Genomic DNA, 26,840 nt, shown 5'->3' with positions numbered 1-26,840 from the left:
GTAAGGTTCGGTCAAAATATCGATCTACAAAGGAGAATAAGCACCAGGCTGTAGATCAAGCCACCATTAACTTCAATTCAGCCTGTTCACCACTCCATTATTCAGAGTTCTATAAAGTTACAAAACTAATACTTTTTCATAAAGACTTAACTAAGCTCTAGTGAGCATTCAAAACCGAAAACGTGACTAATTTTGCTACAATTATCTAACTCCAGAGCTAGCTCAGGCCCTTTCCTTTTAAAAAACAGGACCAAACAGTTTGAAGGGTTAAAGACACACTATCCTTTCCCCACCCGGTGTATCCTTAGATGCCTCTTCAAGATGTCCACTTGAGGAAAAACTAGTTTCCGTGGTTTTCTCCTTGCAAGGAATTTGCCACTTTTCTAGGACAGTTATTACCTCCAGTCAGTACAACGGCCACTGAACCGATCTTCCGTTCTAAAAGGATAGTGTATCTTTAACAGTGTAAGACAAACCTGCTCCAACACACGCCCACAGAAACTGGTCCCTGGAGGATCAGCCAAATCAGTTAAAATCTGCAATACTGGCCAATATTCTTTTAGCAAACAGGAGACCGCAGCTTTAAAGGGGAAAATGCAGATGTTGGATAAATACAGTAAGAAATAGTCATTTTCATCATAGGTTGCGTCTCATACAATATTTTATTAAAACCAAGACATTAATCTTGCAATAAAACATTTTCTCTGTTTAAAAAAAAATTCTCTGTAGAAAACCCTTCAGTAATTATTTCCCTAAATCAATAACCAAAAAACCACTGCTCAAGAAAAAAAAAACCAAAACCAACAACTAACAATGTGCCCCACTAGGATTCACTTGGTTCAGGCTATTAATGTTCCGAGAACTACCCAACACCCCACCTAAGTGCTCTAATACAGTAACATGCATCCTGTGCTGATCCCGAGGTACATTACCATGTTCCTAGGAGGATACAGCTCCTTCCTCTTCCGGAGACTTAGGAGGGCTCTTAGACCTGGATCTAGAGTTGGATTCCCTCTTTGAGGCAGGGGGAGGACTTCTAGATCTAGACCGGGATCTTGACCTGGACCGAGATCTGGAGACAGATGAAGACTTTGACTTGGATCTCCTGGCAGACCTGGACTTGGAGGTGGAGCGAGACCGAGAGCGTGTGCGAGACCGGGATTTGGATCGACTGTAGCGGGACCGACTGCGGGACCTAGAGCGGCTCCTGCTTCTAGATCGGCTGCGACGACGTCTTCTAGGGCTAAAACAGAACAGGAGAGGAAGGAAAAAAGAAAAAAAAAAAGACGCGTTAAAAGTTGCTCACGCGTGACGCACGGACTGGAGTGAGCGCTGCGGGACAGGGAAGGCGGAACAGGACGCACGTGGGCAAGAAAATGAGTGTTACGAGGGCGCCATTGTTCAGAGTGAGTGGCCGGGGGCTAAATGTACTACAGATCGAAACTCTTCCAACTCCGAGGGAATCCCACGTGCCTTTGAAAGTAAACCCCTATCAGACACACTCCCCCCACCCCCCCTTCCCAGCTCCGCCGCGAAACTCACGGGGAAAATGACACAGAATCCCAGAATCGGTCCGGTTGGAAAGGGCAACACTCAGTCACCCTGTATAACCTCCCTGCTTAATCAGGGTCGGCCTAGAGCACATGGCTCAACTCTGTGTCCATGCGGTTCAGTGACTGAGACCTAACTACCTCTCTAGGCAACCAACATCAAAACAAACGGGTTCCACTGCACAGGCGCACAGCTAAGGATCATCTCACTCCCGAACTCCGCTGCCCGTTCCGCGGCGCTCACCTGCGGCTGCGGCGGCCGTAGCCGCTGCTGCTGTACCGGCGGGGCGGCGGCCCGCGGCGGCTGTGGTGCGAGTCGGGCGGGCGGCCGTAGCGGGCCATCTGCACGCGGAGCTCCCGGCCGTCCAGCACCGCCCCGTCCATCGCGTCCATCGCGTCCTCCGCGTCCCGCTTGTCGTGGAAGCGCACGAAGGCGAAGCCGCGGCTTTCCTTGGTGTAGCGGTCCCGGGGGATGTAGACGTCGCCCACGCGGCCGTACTTCTCAAAGACCCTCCGGAGCGTGTCCGGGGAGGTGCGGTAGGTCAGGTTGTCCACCTTGAGGGACGTCATGCCCTCCACATCGGGCGGCGGGCGGCCGTAGCTCATGGTGGGCAGGAGCCCCTGAGGGGCGGCGGCGGCCGAAGAGAATAAACCTGAGGGGTCGAAGGGGGTCAGCAGCCGGCGCGGCCCTGAGGGCGACGCGCCTCACACCGCAGAGCGAGTCCAAAAACGAGGAGAGCTACAGCGCATAGGGAAAAGCCGCGGGGTCCGCAGGGAGCAGCACCCACCTCAGAGTCCGAGGGGCGGCCCGAGGCCGGAGCAAAGCGCCAGGAGCGGCCGCCCCGTCCCGCCGCGACGAGGAAATGAGGGGGAACCGCCCGCGCGCGCGGCTTAACGCCACAAAATGGCCGCCGGCCCCCCGGAAGGGAATGCGGCACCGCCCCGCCCCGCCCGCGGCGCCGCGGGAACGACCCCCGATCGCTTTTTCCTACTTTTTCCCGAAGTGGTGCTGGAGGGAACGCGGGGAATCTCCCTCTAAATTAATAATTCGCCCGGCGGTTGGAAAGTGGCTGTTAAAACGTCGCCGCCGTGACCCGGAAGAGCTCGGTGGAGGCGGGGAAATTTTTGAACAATGTGTGTTGAAAACGGTAAAAAAAACCCCAAACTATTTCAGTAACAATAAATAAAAAGAAAATAGGACGGAACAGTTTGTGTGGGGGAGGGAGAGCGGCGACGAACAACCGCCGCGGGAAAAAAAAAAAAAAAAACCAAAACCCAAACTGATGGTGAATCCCTTCAGGCGCGGGCGGGCATGGTTTAAAATGGCGGACGTGGAGAGGGGAGCCGTGAGGGGAATGGGGCTGAGGTTCCGTGAGGGAACCGGCGCTCGGCCCGAGTTCTGCCAGAGCGGTTCTCCCGGAGCAGCTGCCGTGGGAGCTCGGTGTTTTTCCTGCCCGCGCTCCGCTGTGTGCCTGTGGCGGCTGTGAGGGGCCGGGCAGCTCCCCGCGGGCGCCTCCTCAGCCCTGGGGGCGGCGGTGCCCGGGGAAGGCTCCGGGGCCCCGCCAGCTCTGGATGTGCCGCGATGGATCCGCGCCGCAGCCCAGGCGGCCCCCGCCGGCTCCTCGGTGCCTGTGAGAGCCGAGCAGGGAAATAGTAAAATCATCCTCGCACCGGCCCGCTCCGCAAGTTCGTGCTGCGGCAGGAGCGCGGGAGAAGATTTGCACAGCCCCTGTGTAAGGGCGGCAGGCGACTTCTCCGAGTCCGAGGGAATTCCGTGAAAGCTGCTCTCCCACCCCAAAAGTTGTTGCTCTGTCACCACAGGCACTGATAGATTGCCCAAACTCCTGAACTGTAATACCTGCTTCTCATCTCAAAACAATGTTAAAAGTTTCTACACAGCTGTTCCATAACGCTATGTTAAAAAAAGAATAGAACTTAGACGATTTTCTACTGGTCTGTTTAATCCAATGACCGTATTGATATGAAAAATTATTTCAGCATTAGAATTTAAATTCTTGGCTTTACTATAATTGTGTTTAACTTAAAATTACTATATTATTACCATAATTATGTTTAACTTTGCACGGAACAAGTTAAAAAATAAGCGCTGACATTGATACAAATCCAGAAGTAACAGTTTATTTCCTGCTACAAATTACTTCAAAAATCAAATAAACTGATACTGATTTGACGTTTTGTATTGCTTTGTGTTTGTTCCATTTTTTCACCAGAGATTTGATTAAAAAACTCAAGTGTTTCATCTGCTGAAACCCTTTTTCAAAGGAGAAATTGGAAGTTTATCTTACCAGTGATTTCCCTAAAACGACAGAAGAAGTCTCCTATGTCCCTTCCTCCCAGTTTCAGTCACTTCAACACACGTTGCTGCTGTTGCCAAAGGAATTGTTCCAGCTCAGTTTGCTGTGCAGCAGGGTGGAATCTCGTACTGGTACAAGGGAGAAAACACGTGAGTGGGACACTATTCCTGGAGGATCTTAAAATTCTGCTACTACAAATTAATAATATTAAAAAGGAAGAAGAGAGCTTTTCTTCTGTTAAGAGCCCTCACCTTGATACTTTAATTGCATCTTTGTAAAGCAGCCTCTGAACAATCACACTGATTTTCTTCCACAAGTGAAAATTACATGCTGTTTTGAAAAACACCAATGTTAAAAAAAAAATACAGTTTGGGACTTAAAAAACCATGTAATACATGTGTTAAATATATGTAACTATAACTCTGGTGCGGATTTTCTTTCACAGAACTACAGGGTGGGTCAGATTGGAAGGGACCACAGTGGGTTTATCTGGTCCCACGTTCCTGCTCCAGCAGGATCGTCCTAGGGAGCACATGGGACATGATTGTGTCCAGACGGCTCTGGAACATCTCCAGTGGGAGACTCCACACCTTCTCTGGACAATCTGTTCAGGGCTTGGGCACTGCACAGGGAAGAAGTTCTGCCTCATGTCCAGGTGGAATTTCCTGGGCATCACTTCCTGTCCATGGCCTCTGGTGCCATTGCTGGGCCCCCTGGAGCAGAGCCTGGGCCCTGCTCTGCCCCTTCCCTGCAGACAGGGACAGAAAGGGATGAGGGCCCCTCCCAGCCCCAGCACCCTCAGCCTTTCCCCAGGACAGAGATGCTCCCATCCCCAGATCATCCTCGTGGCCCTCCACGGGACCCCCTCCAGGAGCTCCGTGTCTCTCTCATCCCGACCTCTGTTTTTTAAACCCCTCACTGTAGACAGCAGAGGTAAAATGTGGTGATTTGTCATTTACTTCAATCAATTCTGCATTTCCTTCTCTGTCCTTTTGGACAGCATAAAGGCAGAACAGGTTTAGTTGAATTCTCCAATCCCAGAAGCCCAACAGAACATACAAAGAATGGTGACAGGAAAAAGCCACCATTTGGTCAATGTCTGATCCTCTCTCAGTTTTGCTGATGTTTTAACAGACATCTTCATGATGTGAATATAATTGATCTTAAATTTATTATTTAGAAATTCTGTGAAGTAAAATATTAATGGTATCACTTCCATCCCTGGAGGTGTTCAAGGCCAGGTTGGAGGGGGCTTAGAGCAACCCGGTCTGGTGGAAGGTTGCCCATGGCAGGATGAGATGAGCTTAAGGTCCCTTTCAATGAAAATCATTCTGATTCCATGATTCTGTAGTTGTGTGGGGGTTTTAATTTTATTTATTTATTTATTTATTTATGTTATCTTGCCAGATGTTTTTTAGTGGCTAGAAATTTCAATTCTCAAAAAACGGTGCAAATAACTTCATTTTAAGGACTGGGAGATTCTCACCCCTTCAACTAGGAGAAGGCTGCTTTGGTAAAACTCCATTTCCCATAGTGCACAAGGGCTATCGGGGCTGGGTCAGCTGATCGAGGCACCGAAGTGTTCCTTATTTCCTGTGCACTGCATGGAAATATGCGAGTGGCTCATCTTTCCTCCGTCAGGTGATTCAGAGGCCGGCGACCACGATTCTGATTTCGACAATGACAAGAAGCTGAGCCGATTAAACTGCTGGGTATTGGGAAAGCTGCTCCTTTGGGAAAAAAAAGGGATGTCATGAAGTAACCCACTGCAGCCAGCCCTGGTAACTTCATGGGAACAGGTAGAGGGAATCTTGGGCTTTGCCTTTTGTGCCATTCCTCTTTTTTCTGTTGTTGTTTTTTATTTTCAAGTTGCCGATTTTGTTGCACATGATTTAAAAGGGTTGCCGGGACTCTTGGTTGTTATTTTCTAGCAGCTGATAAGTAGCCCTAAGTAATCATCATTTTCGAAGCTTGCTTTCCTTTATTCTTTTTGCCTTTTTTTTTTTTTTTTTTTTTAGCAGTGAGGTTGAAAGGAAACTTTTAAAAGAAAAGCGAGCTTTTCCAGACTGAAGCTGAGGACTTGGGAAGAATACATAAAATGTCTTCGGAAGGAAAAAAGCTTTTCAACATCGTTATTTTGGGAGTCTCATTTATGTTTATATTCACTGCTTTCCAATCCTGTGGAAATATTGCGGTAGGTATGACTTTCAAAACATGCCACATTTCTATCTCAGTGATTTAAAAGCTTGTCTTTTGTGTGCTCTAATGTTGTTTTATTTGGGATTTTCAAGATACTTTGACATTTATCTTCTTTTAGTTTCATTTTAAGTAGATTAATGTGTTTAACCAAATTATCCAGCGGATTATTTCTTTAAGATAGCATAGTTACATATAAAACCTACCTGATTGCTTAGAAAATAGAAAATTAATCTTATAAAATGCTTGAACTTTAAGATAATGTCTGCTTTGACACTTGCAATGTTCTACAATTGAATTACACTGAACCTTGCATAGTCTATATTTTGAATAGTCCCTTTCAAAATATTTGCCTAAGTTATTATCAACCATGCTATTGTTAACTAGATTTTCATAATCTAACAAACTAGATATTGAGGGGGAGTATGAGGATAACACCTCATAGATTAGATTTCTACAATTGCTAAACTGCCAAGTCACCTTCCAGCTGAGGGAGTTATTTGCTGCTATTCAGTATCTCTTAGTCGAGCAAAAACTGAGCACAGCATAATCCAAATTTACTGCCACTATTTAAATTTTTAGACTCCTGCTACTGCCAGGTTTAGCCCTTTAACTTCCTCAGCTGCTTTCAGTACTATTAGTTCTGTTCCTGCAGGGCAGTTAGATTTCAACATCCCTCTGGAGCCCACAGGTTTTACAGCTCTTTTCTAGCATGCAAGAAGCGTTCTTGCAGGGTTCAGACAGATAAATATCCTTCACTGCATTACAGAAATAACCACTTTGGGTAGTTTTGGTGAGTCCTAGCGCAGTGTGATACTTTCTGTGAGCTCTTAAGTGCAGCCCAAGGATCTCAGAAATTCTGCAGTGAATTCAGCACCTCAGCGAATTGGACTTTGTGATCGTGTAATCATGTAATTCATTGTCATAAAAGTCTTTACAGGTGACTTTCAATCAGATCTGCCTGCCGGTCCAACTAACTACATGGTCTCATGATCACTAAAGCTGATTCAAGGGGAAAAAAACGAACAGGGATATAACAGGAAGCTGAAAAGAGTGGAAACTGTTAACAGAGATTCATAGTTAGATCAAATGAAGATTATTCTGAAACTTCTCCTTTTTTCCGCCCCCTTTTAAAATTAAAATAGTCATACCTATCTATGTAAGAGGGGTCTCAAGTGAAATAAAAATTTTGTGAAGTATTTTAGATTTCTTATGAAATCATGGTTTAATAATAAAGTACTAATTTCTTCTTCAGACATAGATATTTCCCTGCCAAGTATCTCCTGCATCTTTGTTGTGGAGGTGGTGTGAGTTGTAATTAACATTTTAAATTCTTTTAAGTACTTTGTCGTGTCTGTTAATGAATAATTCTAATGTTTGACACTGACTTCAAACCGATACAGGTGTTCTCAAAATACAAGATAGATTCTAACATATTACAATGTGTGATCTTCCCCTCGCAGCAAACTGTTATCACGAATTTAAACAGCACAGACTTTCATGGCAGTGGCTACACGAGGTAATTACATGGATTTTCTTCTTTGCTCCTTGCAGGGTGAACTTAGTTACAGTTTCATCCAGCAGAGAGACACTCTCAAGAGATTGCAGTGTTCTGCTGACTTCACCATTTATTGGCACACTTAAAGCAATTTAAAACAGGCTTCTCACAGTTCTGCTCTGAATTATTTCCAGTTGAACTGCATATCTGGTTTGCATGTTTTCTTTGCAGGGTGAAAAACCACTATCATCACATTCTCAGCACTTTACCTTAGGAGACAAAGAAGATGGAAGTTTAAAAATAAATAGAACTGCTAACTCAGGCCTTGGTTGTTTGCCTTTGTACAGTGTGTTTGCGTAGGACAGGTGGTGTGGATCAGCTCTCAGGAAATAAAACATAAATGCAGAAGGAGCAGTCAGAAAGACGAGCAAAGGCACAGAAACCATTCTCTTGGTTGCACTGACAGAGTCAAACTGGTCAGGCGTGATCGGGGATCTTTTGCCTGCCAAATTAATCTGTCCTGTAGGAAAACCTGTTTGCTCCTTTGAAGGGTCTACTGTCTTAATTTAAACGAAAAAATGCCACTGGCACAAAATATGTCCGTAAAATTCCTGTGGTGTATTTGGCAGAAGATGAAAACCTCACTGACAGATAATTGAGATTCTAGAACATTCTCCTCTAGACACACAATAACTGCTGTTCAGGCACTTTGACAAATGCATGCTGTAAATTACAAGATGTCATTGCCTGCAATAGTTTGGGACTCTACTCAGCAATCCAGGGAATATTGTACACTCGTGTATTCCCACGTGGAGTGCCATGGGTGAGGGGAACAGAGGACAGGGAAATGTTTGACCATCAGAGTTTTGCTGTTAAGTTATATATGTACTTAACTGGATATTTTGAAATCCACTGATCACTCTGAAATCAGTTGCAGTGATAGCCTGTATTTTATTTTCAGTATTTGTCTTGTTTTTTTTTTTCTTTTATTTTTGTAGCATGTCCATTATTTATGGAGTATTGTCTGCATCAAATCTTATATCTCCTTCACTGGTTGCAATAGTGGGACCTCAATTCTCCATGGTTATTAGTGGTGTGTTTTATAGGTAAGTATTAATTTTGAGTTTTGCCTGCTTCCTTGGAAATATTTCTTTATTTTTTTCACATCTAAGGCTCCTGTGCCATACACAAAATTGTACTGCCTAAGAAAAGCCTCTCACAGAGATACTGCAGAGCACTTCAGCCTACTGGAAACAACACATTTTTTTTCCACAGCATTTCCAGACTTTGCTGACTGTGGAATTGAGGTTATGGTCTCAGATTAATAACTATATTAAAAAAAAATTCAATGTGCTTAGAAGAGTAAAAAAGATTTTTCACATACACACTGTTTTTCAACACCCCTTAGGAGAGAATAGCTGATTTAGAAGCACCTAAGTGAGGTGTCTGCTTGTTAAAGAGCATTTTCCACTTTAGGTCGATATTCAGTGCACTGATGTGTTCTCTTCTAGCCTGTATATTGCAGTCTTTATCCAACCAGCTACATGGGCTTTCTACACTGCCTCTGTGCTTATTGGCATTGCAGCTGCTGGTAAGCATTGTTCTTATTCTGCTGACTGTTTTTTATGAGATTTGAATATGCCTTTAAAATATTTTTTTAATTTCCTGAGCTATGTATTCTCTGTTTCAGTCCTCTGGACAGCCCAGGGAAATTGCTTGACTGAAAATTCTGATGAAAACACCATTGGAAGGAACAGTGGAATATTTTGGGCACTCCTACAGTGCAGGTAAGCTTTATTTGTTCATTTTATTTTTTTCTGGTTGTGTGCACATTCTGCTTTTTACATCTTTTTATAAGTGGGAGACTGCACTGAAAAATACTCCTCTGGAACCTTGCAGTCAGTTGGCAGGACAGATGGAAGCAACGTTTTTATTGGTTTTGTGCATTACAGAACAGGGGATAAAAAGAAAGCTGAATATTGCAATCTCAGCTCTTAAGCTGCTATAAAAGATACATTTCTGTTAGGGGAGCATTTGAGGGGTGTAACAGCAATCTTGTTGGTTGTGGAGGGCTGTGCCAGTTTGTGTCCTCTATTGAGGGAGAAGCTGTTTCCTGCTGCCAAGGTGAAGGTACTGAAATTGGACCTGGCAGTCAAAAGCCAGGAAAAAAAATCTTGTTTTTGATGGCTCTCTGATATTAAACTTTGAGTGCTGCTTGACCAAAAAAAAAAAAAAAAAAAATCAACAAAAGGCTGAGCATCAAAAGGGCAGTGAGAACAAGGCAGTGAATGCTGTGCTGTGGCCACTAAGTGTTTTGTGCAGAGATAGTCAATGCCTCTCATGAGAGTGTAATGCAATTAGGATATAGAGGAAAATGATGAAATTATGCAAGAAGACAGAGCTGATGGCTTGAAGAGAGACTGAGCAGGATTTTACCAGTGTGTTACCCAAAATGAGGGCAGCAGGGGAGCTCACCAAATGCTGCTGTGCTGGAACTGGGGTTACTGGATGAGAGTAAGGAGGACTGGTTTTAAATACATAAAGAGCTTTGTGCAGTGGGTGATGAAACTTTGGGAGCTTGCAGCCATGAGAGTTGTAGAGTTGGATTCAGTTCCAGATTTAACCCCTCAGTTTGTTATCAGAGTTGGCCAAACCCAGCGTTCCACAAACCCAGCTGATTGTGTGTTTTACAGTGAGTGAAAACCAGGGGTTAATAAGAGGATAATTGGCTCTAAAGCTGTTTTAAATCATTCATTCAGAATGGCTGTATTTTAGGAAATGGTAGTTAGGGACACAGAATTTCCCTGAGTTGAAGCAATACTTGAGACAAGACACATGACCCTGCAGAGGAAGTGTTACAAAATTACCTCCAGAAATATGTCAGCTTTCCAACCTGTATCCTTCCAAAATTAGAAGCAACTTAGATGCAGATTTCCTCATTTTTTGCCACCACCTTGTGTCTTGATTGATGAAAATGAATAGCCAGCATTTTGGGGCAGAATCCTCAAAATTTGGTTTGAGTTTTATATAGAAGCAGCTGACAGGGAGAGTGACTCATGTCTTTATTTCTTTCACAATTGCACAGCCTTGGGGTTTTTTTTTTGTTTTTTTTATGGAATAGTACTACTGTGGTGCTACAACCCTAATTTTTTCATAGAATGTACTGTTGACCTTTGTTCTTTTCATTTGCAGCTTGATTTTTGGAAATCTGTACATATACTTCGCTTGGCAAGGAAAAACTCACATATCAGGTGGGTGTTGCTTGTTTATATGGCCAACCTTTAAATGCAGTAGCATGAATTAACAGATGAAATATTAAACTCCAAAGTGGCAGGAAGCTTATACATAGGCAGAATTTTTTTTTCCCCCCAATTTATTGTAGATAGTCTCTTCTTGGAGATTTTCCTCAATAGCTACTGTGGGATTTTTCTCTGTGCAGACACATTTGTGCCAAAATACACCTATTTTGGGGGGGGAAGGTGTTCTGGCTGTATGTGTGATATTATTATACACAATATCCCATTCCAAAGTAAGCTCCTGGTGTGGAGTGTTTTTCTAAATCTTATTGGAGATTGATAAAGCTATGAAATAAAGGAAAATAAAGTAAAACCATCTCAGTTTACTTCGTGTCTGCACTAGTTGTGCTGGCACAAAGCAGTGTAGGGGGCAGAGGCTGAGATGGGGCAGCGCTGCTGGGAGAGGGGAGAAAGAACTCTTCCCTTCTTGGCATAGGTTTATGAGATGAATTTCCTGATGGAGTTGTAAGTAGTGCTGTATCTTTTTCCATTTGATGTTGTGCTAGACTGGCAAAGAGCAGGGACTGGAGAGCAGTAGACTTTATTTATGTTCTTGAGCTAGACAGTGTCAAGATTCTGTTTTTAAGGGAAGATTTCTGTCAACTGTTTAAGCCAGGCAAAGTAGGGGGGTGGATTCACTAAGAAAAATGGTGAAAATAGATTTTAATAACCAGAAAAGGGTGCTGCTGGGAAGTCAGTGTTCTGTAAACAGATAAGTTTGATTTTCCTGTTCTATAATTAGTGAAAATTTTCCTTATTTAGTCCTAATGTTGAATATCTACTAGAATGGTCTATCCTTTTAACCTTTAACAGATAATTTAATTCTGCTCTAGTCATCAGGGATAAGATGTTGACTTTTAAATGATAATTATCGGGCTTCAGAAATAACAGAACAGAAAGAACAGTTCACTTCTTGTTTCTGCTAGCCCCATCTTTTCAGGTTCTCCATAGATACAGGTTTGGTAATGAAACACTGGCTAAATGTAAAGGTCATTTTCTGCATTCCCTCACCTGTAACACAAAGGTTTAAGTGTTATTGGTAAAATTGGAGATCCTTTGAACCCAGGGGTCTCAAATTCTGTGCATTCCAAACTTCACTGCTCTGCTAACCACAGAATAGTACAACTAACTATGAGGCAGTTCTGCTGTTACACTTCCCTTCATTTTAAATGTCTCGAGATTCCTCTTCATTAGAAAATTTTATATCAAACCCTAACAGCGTTTAAAAATCAAATCTTATTTTACTACCTATATAAAAATAGCACAGGCATTTCAAGCTGTGAAGCACACCCTCTCTTTTTAGTTCTGTGATCATACACAAGTTATTTTTAGGACAAGTTTGCATTTGCTAAGGGGGAAGTAAATACAAGCGTAGGTAATATCTTCAGGGTCACGCATTAGTTCAGTCACAGCTGTTTGCTGTTGGCTTTTTTCCCCTGCTTAATGCTGATAAATGGGAGTGGCTTTTATATTAGATGTGTTTGTGCTCTGCTGCAGTAACCAGCTTGTTTAGCAGAGTTGCCCCCTCCAGCTGCTGTGGCAGTTTCTGAGGTTTTGGTGCCTTTAATGCCTTTGTAGTTTGCCAGCCTGCAGTTTAGGATGCCATGGTGCTCATGGTTCTGATGCCGGTCAAGAGATTCTCATAGAAATCTGAAGGGGTTTGGGGCAGTTTATGTCCACTCTGAATTATATAAGTCTTCAAAGATGTAATTTCTCCTGCTAATAATTTATGCACTTCCTTTAATTGGCTGCTCCTTGGTCATAGCCTTTGCATGGCAGAGAATGCGAGGGACCTCTTTAATTTGCCGATATTTTATTAGCACCATAAAACTGAGACAGGAGTTTGCCAGCAGCTCCATGTGGAAGGTAAGCTAGAAAATTAGTGTGTGTTAAACACTGTAGCGTGTCTGTGTTAGTTGTTTGAAGGTAGCTGGATTGGTTTGAATCTCTTCTGCACATCTGGTTATGGCTCTTGTTTGTTTTTCCACAGAGAGCGATCGCAGAACTGTCTTCATTGCTCTGACTGTTATCAGTCTTGTGGGCACAGTTCTGTTCTTTCTGATTAGGAAACGAGAGGACACAAAAGCTCCAGGGGATGATGATTCCACTAATGAAATCCTCGGGGAGAGCTCGTAAGTGTTGATGGCAGTAATTTATTGTCACATCTCCTCGTTTGTGCTGCTGCTCTGCAGAGGAGCATTGAGCATTCACTTCTCCTCTGTGCTAAGACATGAATGTTATCAACAACCTGGAGGATTCTCAGGTTTAACAGAAAAGTGCCTGTATTTTAACAATGGAAATAGATGAGAAATAATGTTCTCCATATGGCATATTCTCGAGGGTGGAGTTCAGTACTGCACATGAAGCTTTTCCTTTGGTGAGCAGGTGCCTTGCAAAAGATACCCTTCACCTCTTCTCCACTGATTATTGTTAAACACTTTTATGTTTTATCTTGCCCTCATCAGCCCATTTGAAAGGCTGGAATAAACAGAAAATTCTCCTTTTTTTATATGTTGTTTTACAAACTGGAACATGTTTTTCCTATCTTCTCTAAATATATATGCCACCCTGATAAATACATTAGAAATGCACAGTTACACAGATTCAGTGCAGTTTTGCCTCAGGCATCATCTTGAATATTTTTTGCTTTATTTAAAGAACAATGAAAATGTTAGAAAAACATCAGTGAGTTTGCCTGTGGAAAAAATACTAAAAGCTAAAAATGTTCAAAAGAAAGATTCTGTTAAGCAAGCATTCACTAGTGCAGGCAGCAAATAGATTTTGTGGTTACTTTAGATCTCAGAAACTTTAAAAGATACATTGGCATATTCCAGTATACAGTGTGGGGCTCAAAAATGTACAGAAGGTTTGAAAAATGAAGATGCCTTCCAGTACAGCAATAAAGTGTGATTATTCTCTTCCATTTTGACCAAGTAATTTGTTTACCCAGGTCTGCAGGAAACAAAATGGTGAGAGCAGTGGCTGCCTTCAGTAAGTACAATTTCAGTAAGAGCTGCTTCAGCAAAACCTGGCACCTCCTTTCCAGCTCCCTGTGTTTGTGCTGATGATGTGATCATGTACAAACCACTTCAATGACATACTTGAGTAGTCCAGGAGAGACTTGGAGTGTTCCTCCTTTGATGTGATTTCAGATGCAAACTGTTTTACAACAGCGTCCTTGTACAGACGAGCACAAAAGGAGCAGGGTACTACTTGGGAAAGATTGAAAAATAAAAATCAACAAACAAATGAAGATAAAAAGAAGTCATGGGTTGTTTGATTTTGTCACCAGTTGATACCAGTTAACGATTTAGAACTGAAGCAGCTGCAGTTCCCTTTGAAGCTTGATGTGTTCTGCCTGAGACTGTTGAGTTCGTTGTGAGGATGTGGGGATCTTCACTGAAAATCTGTTTATCCTTTCAGGAAACAGTTGCCACGAGCTGAGAGTACAAAAACACAGAGAGCAGAAAATTGTCTGATCATTGAAAACTGTGTATCTTCTCTTTAATATTTCCCCCATTGCATTTCATACAAAATTTAATTTTTGGATGGCACATTTCTTCTAGATGGCAGCTAGGGGTTGGTTTATTTAGCACTCTGCTGTAATAAGCAGTAAATAAAACTTGAATACACAGTTTGTTTAATAACCACTTTTTGCTTTAAGCAAAGAGCAAAAGTGAGCGTAGATTAACTTAGTAGTATTCTCAGAAGTTCTAGTAATTTTCTTTATTATTTCTTTACAGAGAAATCTATTACACTGAGCTTCACCAAAGAGATGCTGCTTCTCAGTGTTACCACAGCCTACACAGGTATGAAGCCAGCAGAGTTTCACCACTGAGCAGTGGCAGGGCATTTTTTGGAATTTTAACCCATATCTCTGCAAACATTATTTGGATTTTTTAATTAATTTTGGGTTACTTGTGACGTTTCTGTGTCCTGAGGAGTGTTTCTGTGCAGGAGGAGGGGTGCATCCAAATCTGCAGGTGCTGGTGCAGTAAAGTCCTGGGTCCCAAAGTGAGAGGCAAAATTTGGAGAGCTGGCTTTTATCGGATTTGACATTGCACTATCAATAGTTTGGAGGTTGTTTAATGCAGTTATATTGCATTTGAATTAAAAGAATGTTTGTACATCACACCTTCATTAAGGCATGGGAGATCCCTAATGCTCTTCATTTTATCTTGGTTCTATTGGGAACCAGCTTAGTCATTTTCAGCTGTTTTTATCAGTAAGATTTGCTGTGGCAAGAGTTCTCACTCTTTTTAGCAACTTAAACTTGGTCTGCCATCCTTGAACCAATGTATGAGTTGTAAAATATTTTTTTTTTCCATATAAGTGATTCTTCCACCAAAAAACACTATAAAATCCCAGAGCTGGTTTTTTGGTGTGTTTCTTGTGCTCCTTATTTGGCTTCAAATGTAGTTTTGTTCATGGTCAAATTAGGTTTTTTATGAAATAGATGCACTTTCAGAACCTAAGCTCTCAGTCACTGTTAGGAAAAAATCATTGTTACGTGAAAAGAAAAACTTAGATGTGAACAAAACCTAAACATTGCAGTTTACAGCAGCTCCTGGTAGAGAAATAGCCGGAGTAACTCTGGAGTTGGGTTGCTCCAGCCACTAATCTGAGTTACAAATTACTTCACAGCATCTCCAGTGTTGTGTTAACCCAGATTAACTCACATGAATCCTTCTGGGGCTGGGAATGTGGAGCAAGATAACAAGGGGAGGGAGTCAGTCAGGTTTTGCCTGAATATCCTGAAATTTGGGTTTACAGGTGGCATTAAAAAAAAAAAAAAAAAAAAAAATATATATATATATATATCAGTCCAGACTGGGGAAAAAAATATCTGCTGCCATCTTCTGGATCTGGGTTGGTGTTGCTCTTTTCTGTAGGAAACCAGAAAATTCCCTAAGGCCAAGAAGGGCTTTTATTCCAAAATTACTGCTCAGATTAAGATGCTCCAAGTGCTCCCCTGTTGTTGAAGCCATGCAGCTCATCCAGGCAGGGCAGGCTGTAACCAAAACCAAAGGATATAACTTGGAAAGTTTTATTTTAAGCTGTTTTTCTTTGCTTAGGAGTAACATTTTGCATTGTTTTAACTACACTTTTTTATTGAGTTGGTATTTTTATACTCATCATTTCCTCACACTAATGGCAATAGAAAGAAAGGAAGAGGATTTAAAACAAACAGCAGTTGTTCTTTCTCAGCTTAAATTCATTGTGTATATATAAAAAAGTTAATTTTAGGAACCCTTTAACTCTTTATTGGTATTTGGGGCTGCAGGGACTTTTAGGAATGCCGTAACTTGAAGCGGGGGAATCCTTAAATGAAATTTTCCTTTATTTCTTCAGTTACTTTGTGTTATTTCATGTGGCATTTTTCATTGGGTGAAATTCCAGAGTTCTTGACAAGTAGAAATAGGAACTGTATATAGGTATTGGGTCAAGAGCTGTAGCACTGAACCTGAGTGCCTGTGACAGCAGTTAGTAACATGGCTTTTGGGAACTGCTATAGAAGAATACAATAATTACATAGTTTAAAATTCCCATTTTGCTTAATTTAAATCATTTAAATCATCTCATTTAAATACATGCTTTGAAAGGGGAAAACAGCCTTTAGACATAAAGATTTTCTCATGACTTATAATTATGAGAGTGCATCTATCAGTTCTGTTTGGCTTCCTTCCAAGGTTTGGTGTTAACATTCTTTTCTGGAGTGTATGGAACGTGCATTGGTGCTGTGAATAGGTTTGGCACTGAAGAGAAAAGCCTCATTGGTCTCTCTGGTATTTTTATTGGTGTTGGAGAAATCTTGGGTGAGTCTGAATTTGCTACCTTTTGACAACAAAAAGAATTAGGGTGATAAAGTTATTAATTTTATTTTTTTTTTTATCTTTAACTCAATAGTGTGATTTGAGCTTCCAGCAATAATTATGTGGACACAAAATTAAATATCAATCTAATTGGCACTGTGGTTCCTTACTACGCTGTGAATTATACCTTACACTGTGTAAAGTGGACGTAGACCAATTCTAATACTCTGCATTCTCTTTGGATTAATGTGGAGGAATGCACAGATTTCAAATGTGAGAAACACTGGGCTGCAGTGTTATTAGGGAATTGACACCATTTTGCTCTTTTAAATGCTATTTTGAAATGGTATTATGTTTGCATTTGTATTACTTCCTGAGTGATATAATTTTAAAATTTTTGAATAAATGCTTACACTAAGGATTTCTTTCTTTAAAAAGTTTGCTTGTGTTAAATGAGATGTGATATTTGGATACTGGTAATATTCAATAAGTAAATATTTCTTTTTTTCTGTAGACTCAAGTACTGAGGTGTTGAACAAAATACCACTGTTCATTAGCAGCTCAGATCCACTGAGTTGCATGTTTTTGCAATTAAGAGCTGAGCACAAACCTGTCCATTTTCACTTAGTGTTGTTGCAGTACTGAAGGAAACTGGCTGCTGGTTAAAAACTTGCCAAAAGGTGAAATATATTCATCAGCAGCCATCTGATCAATCTCCTGCCCCATTTCCCTGGCAAACTCCTTGGGGCTGTTTGCTTGTCAGTCAATCTTTGTTATCCAGTGTGGGAATTCATAATTGAAATTGTCAGTATTCAAATCTTCACTTCTGATTCGATTCTCTTCTCTTTTCTGCTCCTGCAGGGGGAGGAATCTTTGGCCTGCTGAGCAAGAAGAGTTGCTCTGGCAGGAACCCAGTGGTGATGCTGGGACTCTTTGTCCACTTCATAGCCTTTTATTTAATTTTTTTCAACGTGCCAAATGATGCTCCCATTGCTCCTATGGAAGGAACAGATCAAGTTGCTTATATGATTCCAAGGTATTTGGGATTTTTTTGCCTTTGGCTGCTGTAATTTGGGATGTGCATAAACAGCTTGTTTCCCTGTGGAAAATTTCTTCAAGGGTTTTTTTTTTTTTTTCTGTGTAGTGACTAACTCCCTAGAAAAAGCTTTCAGGAATTCTGTTTTTGTTAGAGGTAGGTACTCCACCAGTGTGCACCAAATTTAGGAACTTGAATGGCATAAGAATAAAAAGCCTGGGGATGAATAATAGCAGTTGTGTCACTTGCCAACTGATGCTTCTGACATGTAGCACAATAGGAAGACCAGCATCTGTTGTAGTAGGTGTTAAGAATTCAGTTTTTTTTTTAAAAAAAAAACGGTCTTGGGCTCAGTTTTACATCAGGGAGCACCAGCCTTGCCCGGTTGCACTGGTTCCCAAAGTCTTCCAGTGCTTGTTGTCAAGTTCCACTTGGTCTGACTGCAGCCTGTCCCTTACAGCACTCAGTGCTCGGGGGAAGAATATAGAAACCTTTCTTATCTCATCATTACAACTTTCTTTTGGGCTGTATTTTTACCAATTTGTCTGAAAATCTTGTACTGTCAGTTTAGCAGACCCAGCTGCTAACTTGCAATTCTAAGCATTTGTGCCTGTGCAGGTGACTGGTCTTAACTGGAGTATTTTTCTGTCAGATGAATTGGTATTTCTCTAACATTCCTGCAGATTTTGTGAACTCACCACGTGTCTCGGCTTTTAATCACTGCTGTGTGGGTTTTGTGGCTCCAAGCACTAAAATGAGTTATTTTAGTGATTCTAATTCAGTGTAAAATTGACTGCAGGTTAACAGTAACAGAAGTCTTGGCATTCAAGAAATTAAAGCTGATGAAATGACTCCTTTTGCCAAGCCAGGCATTCCCAGTTCTTTTCTAGGGAAATTAAAAGTGTGATAACTTTCTCCCATTCGCAGCTTCCAAATAAGTCTGCCAGAAACAGTTTATAGATGTGTGAGGTGTTAGAATGAATGGCTTTTAAACTGGAATTGTTTTCTCCTTCAGCAAAGATGTGGCCATGCTCTGCAGCTTCCTGCTGGGGCTGGGGGACAGCTGCTTCAACACCCAGCTCCTCAGTATTTTGGGATTCCTGTATTCAGAGGACAGTGCTCCTGCCTTTGCCATCTTTAAGTTTGTTCAGGTATTGCCTAACACAGCCTTTTGGAAGTAGGATTGTTGGGATATTGCTGAAATGCTGGGTTGGTCTTTTTAATGAGCTGAGAGAAGTGTTTCTGCAAATTATTTCATCCTGAGTTTTGGTGTAAAGTAGTTTTGTGAAGCTGGAACCAGTTGCCTGGGCTATGATCTTAAAGCTTTGTGTTGTTTCTTGACAAAGTGGTTTGAAATACCAGAGATTTTGGAGTGATTTTACCAGTTTGTAATACCAGCTTGCAATGCTACAAACACTTTGGAGTTTGGTGTTCATTTTCTACAGCTGAACGCTGTTTAAATAACAAGCAAAAACGAAATCTGTTGTGGGACATGTCGGGACATATGCTGAGGTATAACGAAGCCTTAAGATTCTCTGTCTACTACAGAAGCACTCTGAGAGCTTCATATTAAACCGTGTCTATGTCAGTTCAATAATCCTCCTGCAGCAGCAGCCCCAGCCTGGGAATCTCCACTGATAATCTTTTCACTTTGTTTTTCCTGCCAGTCCATCTGTGCTGCAGTTGCCTATTTCTACAGCAACTACTTCCTGCTGCAGTGGCAGCTCCTGATCATGGTGCTGGTGGGTTTCTTTGGAACCATCACCTTCTTCACCGTGGAGTGGGGAGCAGCAGCAGCCCTCGCTGCCCGTGGCTCAGACTACAGCAGCATCTGATCCCTGTGCCAGGCCTGCTCTGCCAGGAGGAACAGCACGGGCACGGTTCTTGGGAGGTGTGGAAAGGTGAAAGAGGTCGAGATGGAGGAAGCTGCTGCTTCAGTCCAACTGGATGTGAGACAGGAGGGAAAAAAAAAAACCACGCCACGTTTAAAGGCTTTTTTTTTCCTTGCTTTGATCATCTGAGCGTGGTGTTGTGCTGTTAAAAACCTGGTATTGGAAATGGAGGGAAATGTAGGGAGCCGTGTATTGAACAGTTCTCTTCTGGGATGTCCCTTTCAGAATGTAATTGCCTAATTTCACTCTGCCATGCACTACAGAATTACTTTGGGGTTTTGTCCCTTAAATTATTTTTTCCTATATTCTAGTTCTGCGGACATTTGAATTCCCGTATTGAATGAGTGATATTTTTATAAGGTAGATTATATTGCAGATCATGTCTGCACAGCTGAGCAATCAATCTGGCATTGAATTTTTCAACAATTACATGTGAGGAAGTATTTCTGGGAGAAATGTTGCCTTATTCTGTATCCCTCAGCTCCTTGTTTACCAACCATTTGTTTATTAATCTATTTCGTGTGCTTAAGTTGTCAGATCCATGGGGGATTTTTTGTTTGGTTGTTTTTTTTCCCGTTTTGGGCTTTTTTGGGTTTGGTGGTTTTAATCCTTTTTGTAGGGAAGTCCATCAGGTTATGGTGTGACATGATAGATTTTACAAGAATTTGAAGAAATCACCCTTGGCCATCTTAAAGATGGGATCCCAAGGCCTGTGAAATATTGATGGTGGAAAACAGCTTCTGGCTCAGCATCTCAGAACTGAGCTGTGTTGGGAAAGATGCTGAACCTTCCTCAGGGTAGTGCTTTATGAAGGACCATAATCCACAGCTTCCCTCCCAGAATGCCAAACAGTTCTTTCGAGTTCGATGGCATTTTCATCATAAAATGATGAGAATCTGTGGTGGGAGCACTAAGACAACTTTTAAAAATATAGATAGTCTCAGAAAGTGAACGGTCAGAATAATATTGCAGTGTTTATTCTACTGCATAACCTGAAACACTTGTCCTAAGTTGTTTTATTCAGTCTGTTTTGGGAAAATTGAACTGTAATCTTACTCCACCAAACAGGAAAGCAAGGTTGCTGGCATAATAACTAAATTTGAATCCAGAACTGTTACAGATGATGTAACAGGCAGTGACTTTTATCTGCCTACATAAAACTCTGAAGTACTTGCAGTTGTGTTTGTCAGGTGGGCAGAGAGCAGGCATGGAACACTGATAAGGTGTTTTTAGACACTCTGAGGAGCTATTTTTAGAGAAGTACTGTTCACCAGCCTTCTTTTATGCCCCGTCAGAATGTTAATGTCTTGTCTTTAAAGACAAGTTAAAAGAGACTCGGCTGGTGTCAGTAGCTCCCACGTGTTGTAACTGTGTAGGAACTCCTGAGGTTAACCCTGGGGAGGGAGGGTGGCATCTCCTGGGACTTTTGCTGTCACTTTTGCTCTCCGGGAGCGCTGTCACATCCCTCGTGGAGCACAGCCAAACAGCCCAGGGGGATCTTTTTTTTTTTCAGGGATAGAGAAAGGGATTTTTAAATTCAAGGCAGGTTTTTGCTGGGAGATCAGCAAGGTGTTAATGGGGGGAGAAGAGAGCACCTGAACATCCAGCAAGCTGAGAAATCTGTGAGGACAACCAGAAGACAGAGGCTGGTGTGTATTCCCGGGAGATTTAATGAGTGATGTAAAACAGAATGAGGCAGAACACGGATTTGAGTGAGGGGTTACCAGAGCCATTCCAATTTGTCAGGCAGACTGAAAAAGCATTCGGTGTTCAATCAATGTGTGATTAATGGGACCAGCAGCACTGCAAAGCCTCTCTCACCCACTCCTGTTATCCTGCAATTTGAAGCATACCGTTTTTATATACTGAGCACTACAGAGGTGTGGATTAAAGGGCGCTGCCAGTGATTAAAATTCTCTTGTTGCTACACATTTGTATTTTCTCCAGAGTACCAAAAGGGATAAAGAGCTTTTTTTTTTCCAGATAGGGAATTACTGTTTTTTTTGTTTTTTTTTTTTTCCTCCAAACCCTTTCAGGGCCCTGTTTTCCCCATCACATTAATGAGAGCAGAAAAACTTGAAAGTTCACAAGGAGCAGGTTTTTTTCTTACAGGGTATTTGGGGAGAAAAATGATTCTTGAGCCTATAGTGATGAATAACTTGTAAGTGCTTTTTAAACAATGTCATTTAACTGTAAGTAGGTTATGGCTCTCATGAGGTTGCTTTTTAAATTGATCCCTTCAACTGATGCACTTCTGTGATGTACATTTGCCATGTAAGAATTACATGAACTATTTTATTAGAAATTAAAAGTGCTAAGCTCATGTAGTTTCAAAAAGCATTTTGAAACCAACTCAGAGGGATATTAATGAACAAGAACTTGTGGGTTTTCAGTACCTCTGTGAATCTGATGCTTTACTTTTTTTTCTTTTTCTCTTTTCTGGTCTGACTCTGTATCAGATAAGAAGGGTGCTCAGAACTATTTGTAGGGTCATTAAAGGGAAGTATTATTGCTCTGTGACAAAGTTTTGCAAGAAATCATGACATTCTCCAAGCTGCATCGTGGATAGCTATTCTTTTTTACTATTAACTATATAAGTATTGCTTTTGACATTTGATCTGAAGCGAGAGGCCTGAGTTATTCAGGCTGCTGCTGACATGTGATTGCTTTTCACTTACTCGTATTCCTTCGATTTGCCAAGAGGCAAAAAACCCTCTCCAGTGTACACAGCTGTTTGTTTGGTTGAAATTTCTGGGGGAACAATATAAAGAGCAGTAACAGTGACATCCATTTATGATTCCATCTCTCAATCTGTTGATCAGCGTTTGCCAACCATGAGGCTGCATCCCCTTCACTTCACCTCAGTGACCTTTGAACAAGTTCATGTAACCTGAATTGGGAGCTCACGGTTAAATTAAGAGGGATTTGAAAAAAAAAAAAAGGCTTTTGCTTTATCTGTAGGTTTGTTTTATATTAGAGATTTCATCTTTATAAGCGGAATTATGCATGAAGTTGCTTTGGTTTATTAAAAAGTCCTCTTTCATTTTTTTCCCCTCATTCTTTTAGGGTGTTACTAAGGTTTAATGTCTTGACATATCACGTCCTCAAGATTTTCAAATGCTGAACAGGAAAGGAAAACTGCTTTTCTTGACAACTGAGTGCCAAATAAGCTGCTACAAATTAGTCTTTAATGAATCTCACATAAATATATCTGTATTTTGTCTTGCCAGTTGGTTTTCATTTTGATACATGGTTGCGTGGACTGAGAACTTCTACAGCTGTAGACTTCCTTCCTAACTAATGATGTGGTTTTACTTCTGTTTGCTAGTTTAATTAGGTGTAATCTATGTTAGCAAGTTGAGATAAGGAAGAGAACCATTTACAAAAACTTTCTTAAAAAAATTTAGAGTACCTCTAAACTCTTAAGGGATATTAAAAGAAAAAAAAAAAAAAATCCCAAACAACCAGAACCCCTCAAAAATCCTTAACCAAGGTCCCTCTCTTAACAGAAACCCTCCTGTGGTACTGTTACGGAACACAAGAAATCTTGTGCTGGTAAGTTCTTCGAATGTCTGTGACCATTTTAAAATACACTGGAGAGAGAACTTCCTGGTGGGGTTTGCTGGGACATTATGGAAAAACCATTGAAATGTAGAGGTATAGAAGGCCATAAGTGTCAGTTAAGCAAAGTTCCTCTGGACCTTCTTGGAATTCCACAAGTTTACTTCAGCTGAGGAATGTTCCCTGGACTCCAGCCTAGGTGCCAGTAATTAATGCACAGAGGGGTGTGTAAACAGAGCACTAAATTCTGTATTTTAGGGCAAACATTAATTGTTTGCTGTCAGTGTAAATAGGAAATGCAATGTTCAGCATCATGCCAGGAGCCACAATACCCACCTTGGACCCAGATTGTGCAAGTGTGTTAGTCAAGGCACCACCTTACAGTCACAACCATTAATTTTCCTGGTGAAATGTGTGTTTGAAGGCTTTATCCACACCTCTGTTTTCCTTGGAGACCCACAAATGTTAATTGAGTGGCAGCAGCAGTTAATACCATGTTTTCCTTGATCCCTGTCTAACATGCAGGCAGAAATAATAAAAGATGGGATAATTTAGAGATGGAGCTGAACTGGGAACTTTGCTGCTTTACAAGGACCTTGCCCTTCTGATGGGACCATGGTGGTTCAAAAGCAAGATTGAGACTTGTGATTTTCATGGATAAATTCAGAATGGTGCCTTGATAAATTTATTTTCTGTGTTAGTAGCACAGAGAAGCACCAATAAGGGTGGGGAGAACATCCTTCAAATTCAATAAAGAGCAAATCTGGAAGTGAGAATTAATTTCAGAGGGCACATGAAGGGGGTGCTTTGTTCAACTGAGTTTGTGCATTGGAAATTGAGATTTCTGTTTAAATGAGATTTCTGCCTCTTTTAAGTTGGTTTTCACAGCTGTTGGGAGTCTTTATTGACATTCTGACAGAAGTCTAAATGATGGACACGTTTTTTACCTTTAAAAGGTATCCTTGGGTTGGAATTGGTGGTAATTGAGAGGCTCACACCATGATTATCCCTAATGGAAACGCTGATTTCAAGCTGACTGTACCGGCTCTTCCTTTCATGGTCACAGCCATGCAAATAAAAGCGAATTACAGACATTGTTTTTGTTAATAGGCTCGTTAAATTGTCGGGATTGCTCTTGTCACTGTTTTAGGAGAGGGAGACAGGGTCTGAACCGATGGAAGTGCTTTGTCAGAGCCTCCTTAGGGAAAAGGAAGTGTTTGCTTTAGGGCTAAGTGGTGCTTTGGAAATGCTTCACTCTGGTTTAGACACACACCAGTGAAGTGTCTCAGTGGCTGCTTCAGCCTTAGCTTGTTCCCTTGTCCTGTTTGGGAGCCCATCTTGAGGAAACCGATGCTGTTGTTGAGAGGAGAAGAATCTAAATGTTGATTTGGGGCTTTTTTTTTGTTTGTTCCAGTATCCTTTCCCACGATTTCAGTTATTTTCCTTTTAACTCAAGTGGTCTTGTCTGAAAGACTCCAGAAAATCAAACGGAATCGTGGAGTGCTTGTGCCCTGCTTGTCTAAATTTAAAAGTGGCTGTGGAGGGCTTTGTCTAGGCTAAAAGTCAGGACGTGGTGCAGGCTCCATCCTGCAACTGAGGGGAACGGAAGGAGCAGCAGGGAACAGTGCTGCTGCCTCTCATTTGGCTGGATAATACATGAAATAATTCACTTACAGAGGTGAAGATGCTTGGGGTAACAAGGAGGAGGCCAGTACAGATGAATCCTGCCTGCTGCAGTTTTCCCTTGAGATTCAGTAATTTGCAGATGGGCCAAAATCCACTGTGGTTTCACCAGTGTGATCTTTGGATGGCCTTGGCATTCTGATTTCTGAGGGAAGGAATCTCTATTCAATACCTGACTGTATAATCCTTGATGTGAACAAATAGAAAAGAACCTTGCAGCTTAACTTTTGCTGTGCACAGCTCTTTGAGTCTTGGATAAAAGGACATTCAGGAGTTTGCACTTCAAAGCTAATCATGAAGGGAGGAAAAAAATAGAAGGTTTGTGCCTTAAAAAAAAAAAAAAAAAAAAAAAAAATATATATATTAGTCATTCTGTCATATGAAAAGGAAATTGCTATTTAAGGTCACTTAGTGAAATTAGCTTCAATTAAGCATCCTTTCTAAATGCAGTGCTTTTTGTCAGAGCCACTCATCTTATGCTAATGCCTGACCTGCTGAGTTTATGATTATTAATCTGTGTGGAAAAAAAACCCCTAAAACACCTAAAACCAAACAGGTTATTATCTGTGTAATCAGCTCTTGAAAGCAGCTTTCCCACCATACACCGTTACTTGTTTTGTGCTCACAAAATTGTGACTTGACACAGCATTTGTTTCACAGCTCCAGGGCTGAGTGACGGTGCTGAGGAGGAATTTCCTCCGTTGGAAATACCTCTGAGCTGAGTGTTGGGAGGCAGTGGAGAGATCCAGAAGCTGCTGGAGTGTCCCTGCTCTGTTCCCAGAAGCTGCTGGAGTGTCCCTGCTCTGTTCCCAGAAGCTGCTGGAGTGTCCCTGCTCTGTTCCCAGAAGCTGCTGGAGTGTCCCTGCTCTGTTCCCAGTGTGTGACTGGTGGAGGACAGCACGGAGTGCTCAGCCTTTTCCCTCGCTGGAAATTTCTCCAAACACTCGTGTAAAATTTGCAGGCCAAACGTCTTCAGCTGCCTTTCTCCCCAGTTTGCCTTTTCCTGTGCAATATCTGTGAGGGATACGAGTGGCTGCTGTGCTGTGTTCCTGTGCTCAGCTCGACACAGGGCAAACCCAACGCGTTCAGCCGGTGCTTCCACGTCAGTGTTCTCTCTGTGTGTAGGTGACCCAGCCGTGGAAGTGTTGCTGCTCTTCCTCCCTGCAGGGCTGGGATTCAACCTGTGCTGTAATTGGAAGTTCTGGAGAAAGTAGGACACGACTGAGCCTGAAAAACGAGTGTTCCAGCGCTTGCATTCATCTGCCACCCTCACCCCGCTGCAAAGTGAGAGAGAGCAGCCATCACAGGCACATCTTGATGACATTTATGAGTAATTATAATAATTTTACTTCACAAGAGCTTCATTCTGCTGGTTCTCAGTGAGACATGAAGCGCTGCCCTTGGCAGGGAGAGGCAGGGATGGGGCTGAGCACTGCGGGCGTTCGGCGGGATCAGCGTGGGACTGCCCTGCCCACGCTCCCAGTCCCACTGACACGGGAGGGAAAACGACTCCAAGGGAAAGTGTAGAAATTGCTTCCTCCTGCTGCTGAGGACTCCAGGACGGTGTGGATGAATGTAGACGAGAGATCTCTAAGTTAGATTTTAGAAGATGAGGTTTATTGTAAGGGATGTGGGGGCCTTGCTCTGAGCTGCCAGGCTGCAGCTCGTGGCAAGGCCCAGGAAGGTGGGGGAAAGGAGAGGTGGGGAGAGGAAATTCCAAGAGAGGAAAGTCCTCGGGAAAGGGTGCCAGGCAAAGAGACCGTCCAGCCCCCTTGGGACCCCTTATCAGGGGCTTCAAGGTGGGCTGGAACAGGGCTTGGGCCAATGGGGTTACAGATACCTGATACTTCAGGGGAGGGTCACAGGTATGGGATGAACCATACATTGGGGGTGTGACAGAACATTCCATTTGACCTGGGTCTGGCTGCAGGTGACCTTCAGCTGCTCACATAACTGTTTTCCCAGACATCCAGTAGCTAGGACATCTCAAACATCAAAAC

General features: G+C 42.2%; 2 protein-coding genes across 13 annotated transcripts in view; one reads left to right on the top strand and one right to left on the bottom strand.

Annotated features, from left to right (window-relative positions):
• Nucleotides 1-2,465, bottom strand: part of SRSF2 (serine and arginine rich splicing factor 2) — a 4,218-nt gene extending 1,753 nt beyond the window's left edge. For 2 of the 10 annotated variants that reach the window (XR_009208412.1, XR_009208414.1), the window contains exons 1-3: nt 1,795-2,452; nt 933-1,243; nt 477-580 (exon numbers count right to left, since the gene is read on the bottom strand). Coding sequence is in view for 4 of the 10 variants with exons in the window: in XM_040081618.2 (XP_039937552.1) it covers nt 940-1,243; nt 1,795-2,156 (666 nt within the window). In the remaining 6 variants the exon portion in view is untranslated. Of the gene's footprint in view, nt 1,244-1,794 lie in introns of all 10 variants that reach the window. The other 8 variants (XR_009208409.1, XM_040081619.2, XR_009208411.1 and 5 more) reach the window with 5 other exon arrangements.
• Nucleotides 2,466-2,635: 170 nt separating this feature from the next.
• Nucleotides 2,636-21,919, top strand: MFSD11 (major facilitator superfamily domain containing 11). 3 transcript variants are annotated; one of them, XM_040081649.2, is made up of 16 exons: nt 2,636-2,698; nt 3,782-4,014; nt 5,507-5,664; nt 5,884-6,059; nt 7,525-7,580; nt 8,558-8,665; nt 9,071-9,150; nt 9,250-9,346; nt 10,752-10,810; nt 12,846-12,987; nt 13,806-13,846; nt 14,599-14,664; nt 16,546-16,671; nt 17,530-17,704; nt 18,720-18,855; nt 19,372-21,919. In XM_040081649.2, the coding sequence occupies exons 4-16, from the start codon at nt 5,964-5,966 to the stop codon at nt 19,537-19,539; spliced, it is 1,350 nt and encodes a 449-aa protein (XP_039937583.1). In that variant the 5' UTR covers nt 2,636-2,698; nt 3,782-4,014; nt 5,507-5,664; nt 5,884-5,963; the 3' UTR covers nt 19,540-21,919. The 3 variants fall into 3 exon arrangements, with proteins under 3 accessions (XP_039937583.1, XP_039937584.1, XP_039937585.1); XM_040081650.2 differs by lacking the exons at nt 2,636-2,698; nt 3,782-4,014 and having other exon boundaries at nt 5,415-5,646; XM_040081651.1 differs by lacking the exons at nt 2,636-2,698; nt 3,782-4,014 and having other exon boundaries at nt 5,455-5,664; nt 5,887-6,059.
• Nucleotides 21,920-26,840: the final 4,921 nt, after the last annotated feature.

Source organism: Hirundo rustica, chromosome 18 (assembly GCF_015227805.2).
Source record: "Hirundo rustica isolate bHirRus1 chromosome 18, bHirRus1.pri.v3, whole genome shotgun sequence".
Lineage (NCBI taxonomy): Eukaryota > Metazoa > Chordata > Aves > Passeriformes > Hirundinidae > Hirundo > Hirundo rustica.
The sequence above is the reverse complement of the archived record's forward strand: the minus strand, read 5'-3'. Positions and strand labels throughout refer to the sequence as shown.

What these genes read in the sequence shown, in the direction of transcription:
- MFSD11 (XM_040081649.2), top strand. Translation starts at nt 5,964, where the DNA reads ATGTCTTCGGAAGGAAAAAAGCTTTTCAACATCGTTATTTTGGGAGTC. An exon ending in CATGGCAGTGGCTACACGAG is followed by an intron (nt 7,581 to 8,557) that starts GTAATTACATGG and finishes TTATTTTTGTAG; the next exon opens with CATGTCCATTATTTATGGAG. An exon ending in TGGGCACTCCTACAGTGCAG is followed by an intron (nt 9,347 to 10,751) that starts GTAAGCTTTATT and finishes TTTCATTTGCAG; the next exon opens with CTTGATTTTTGGAAATCTGT.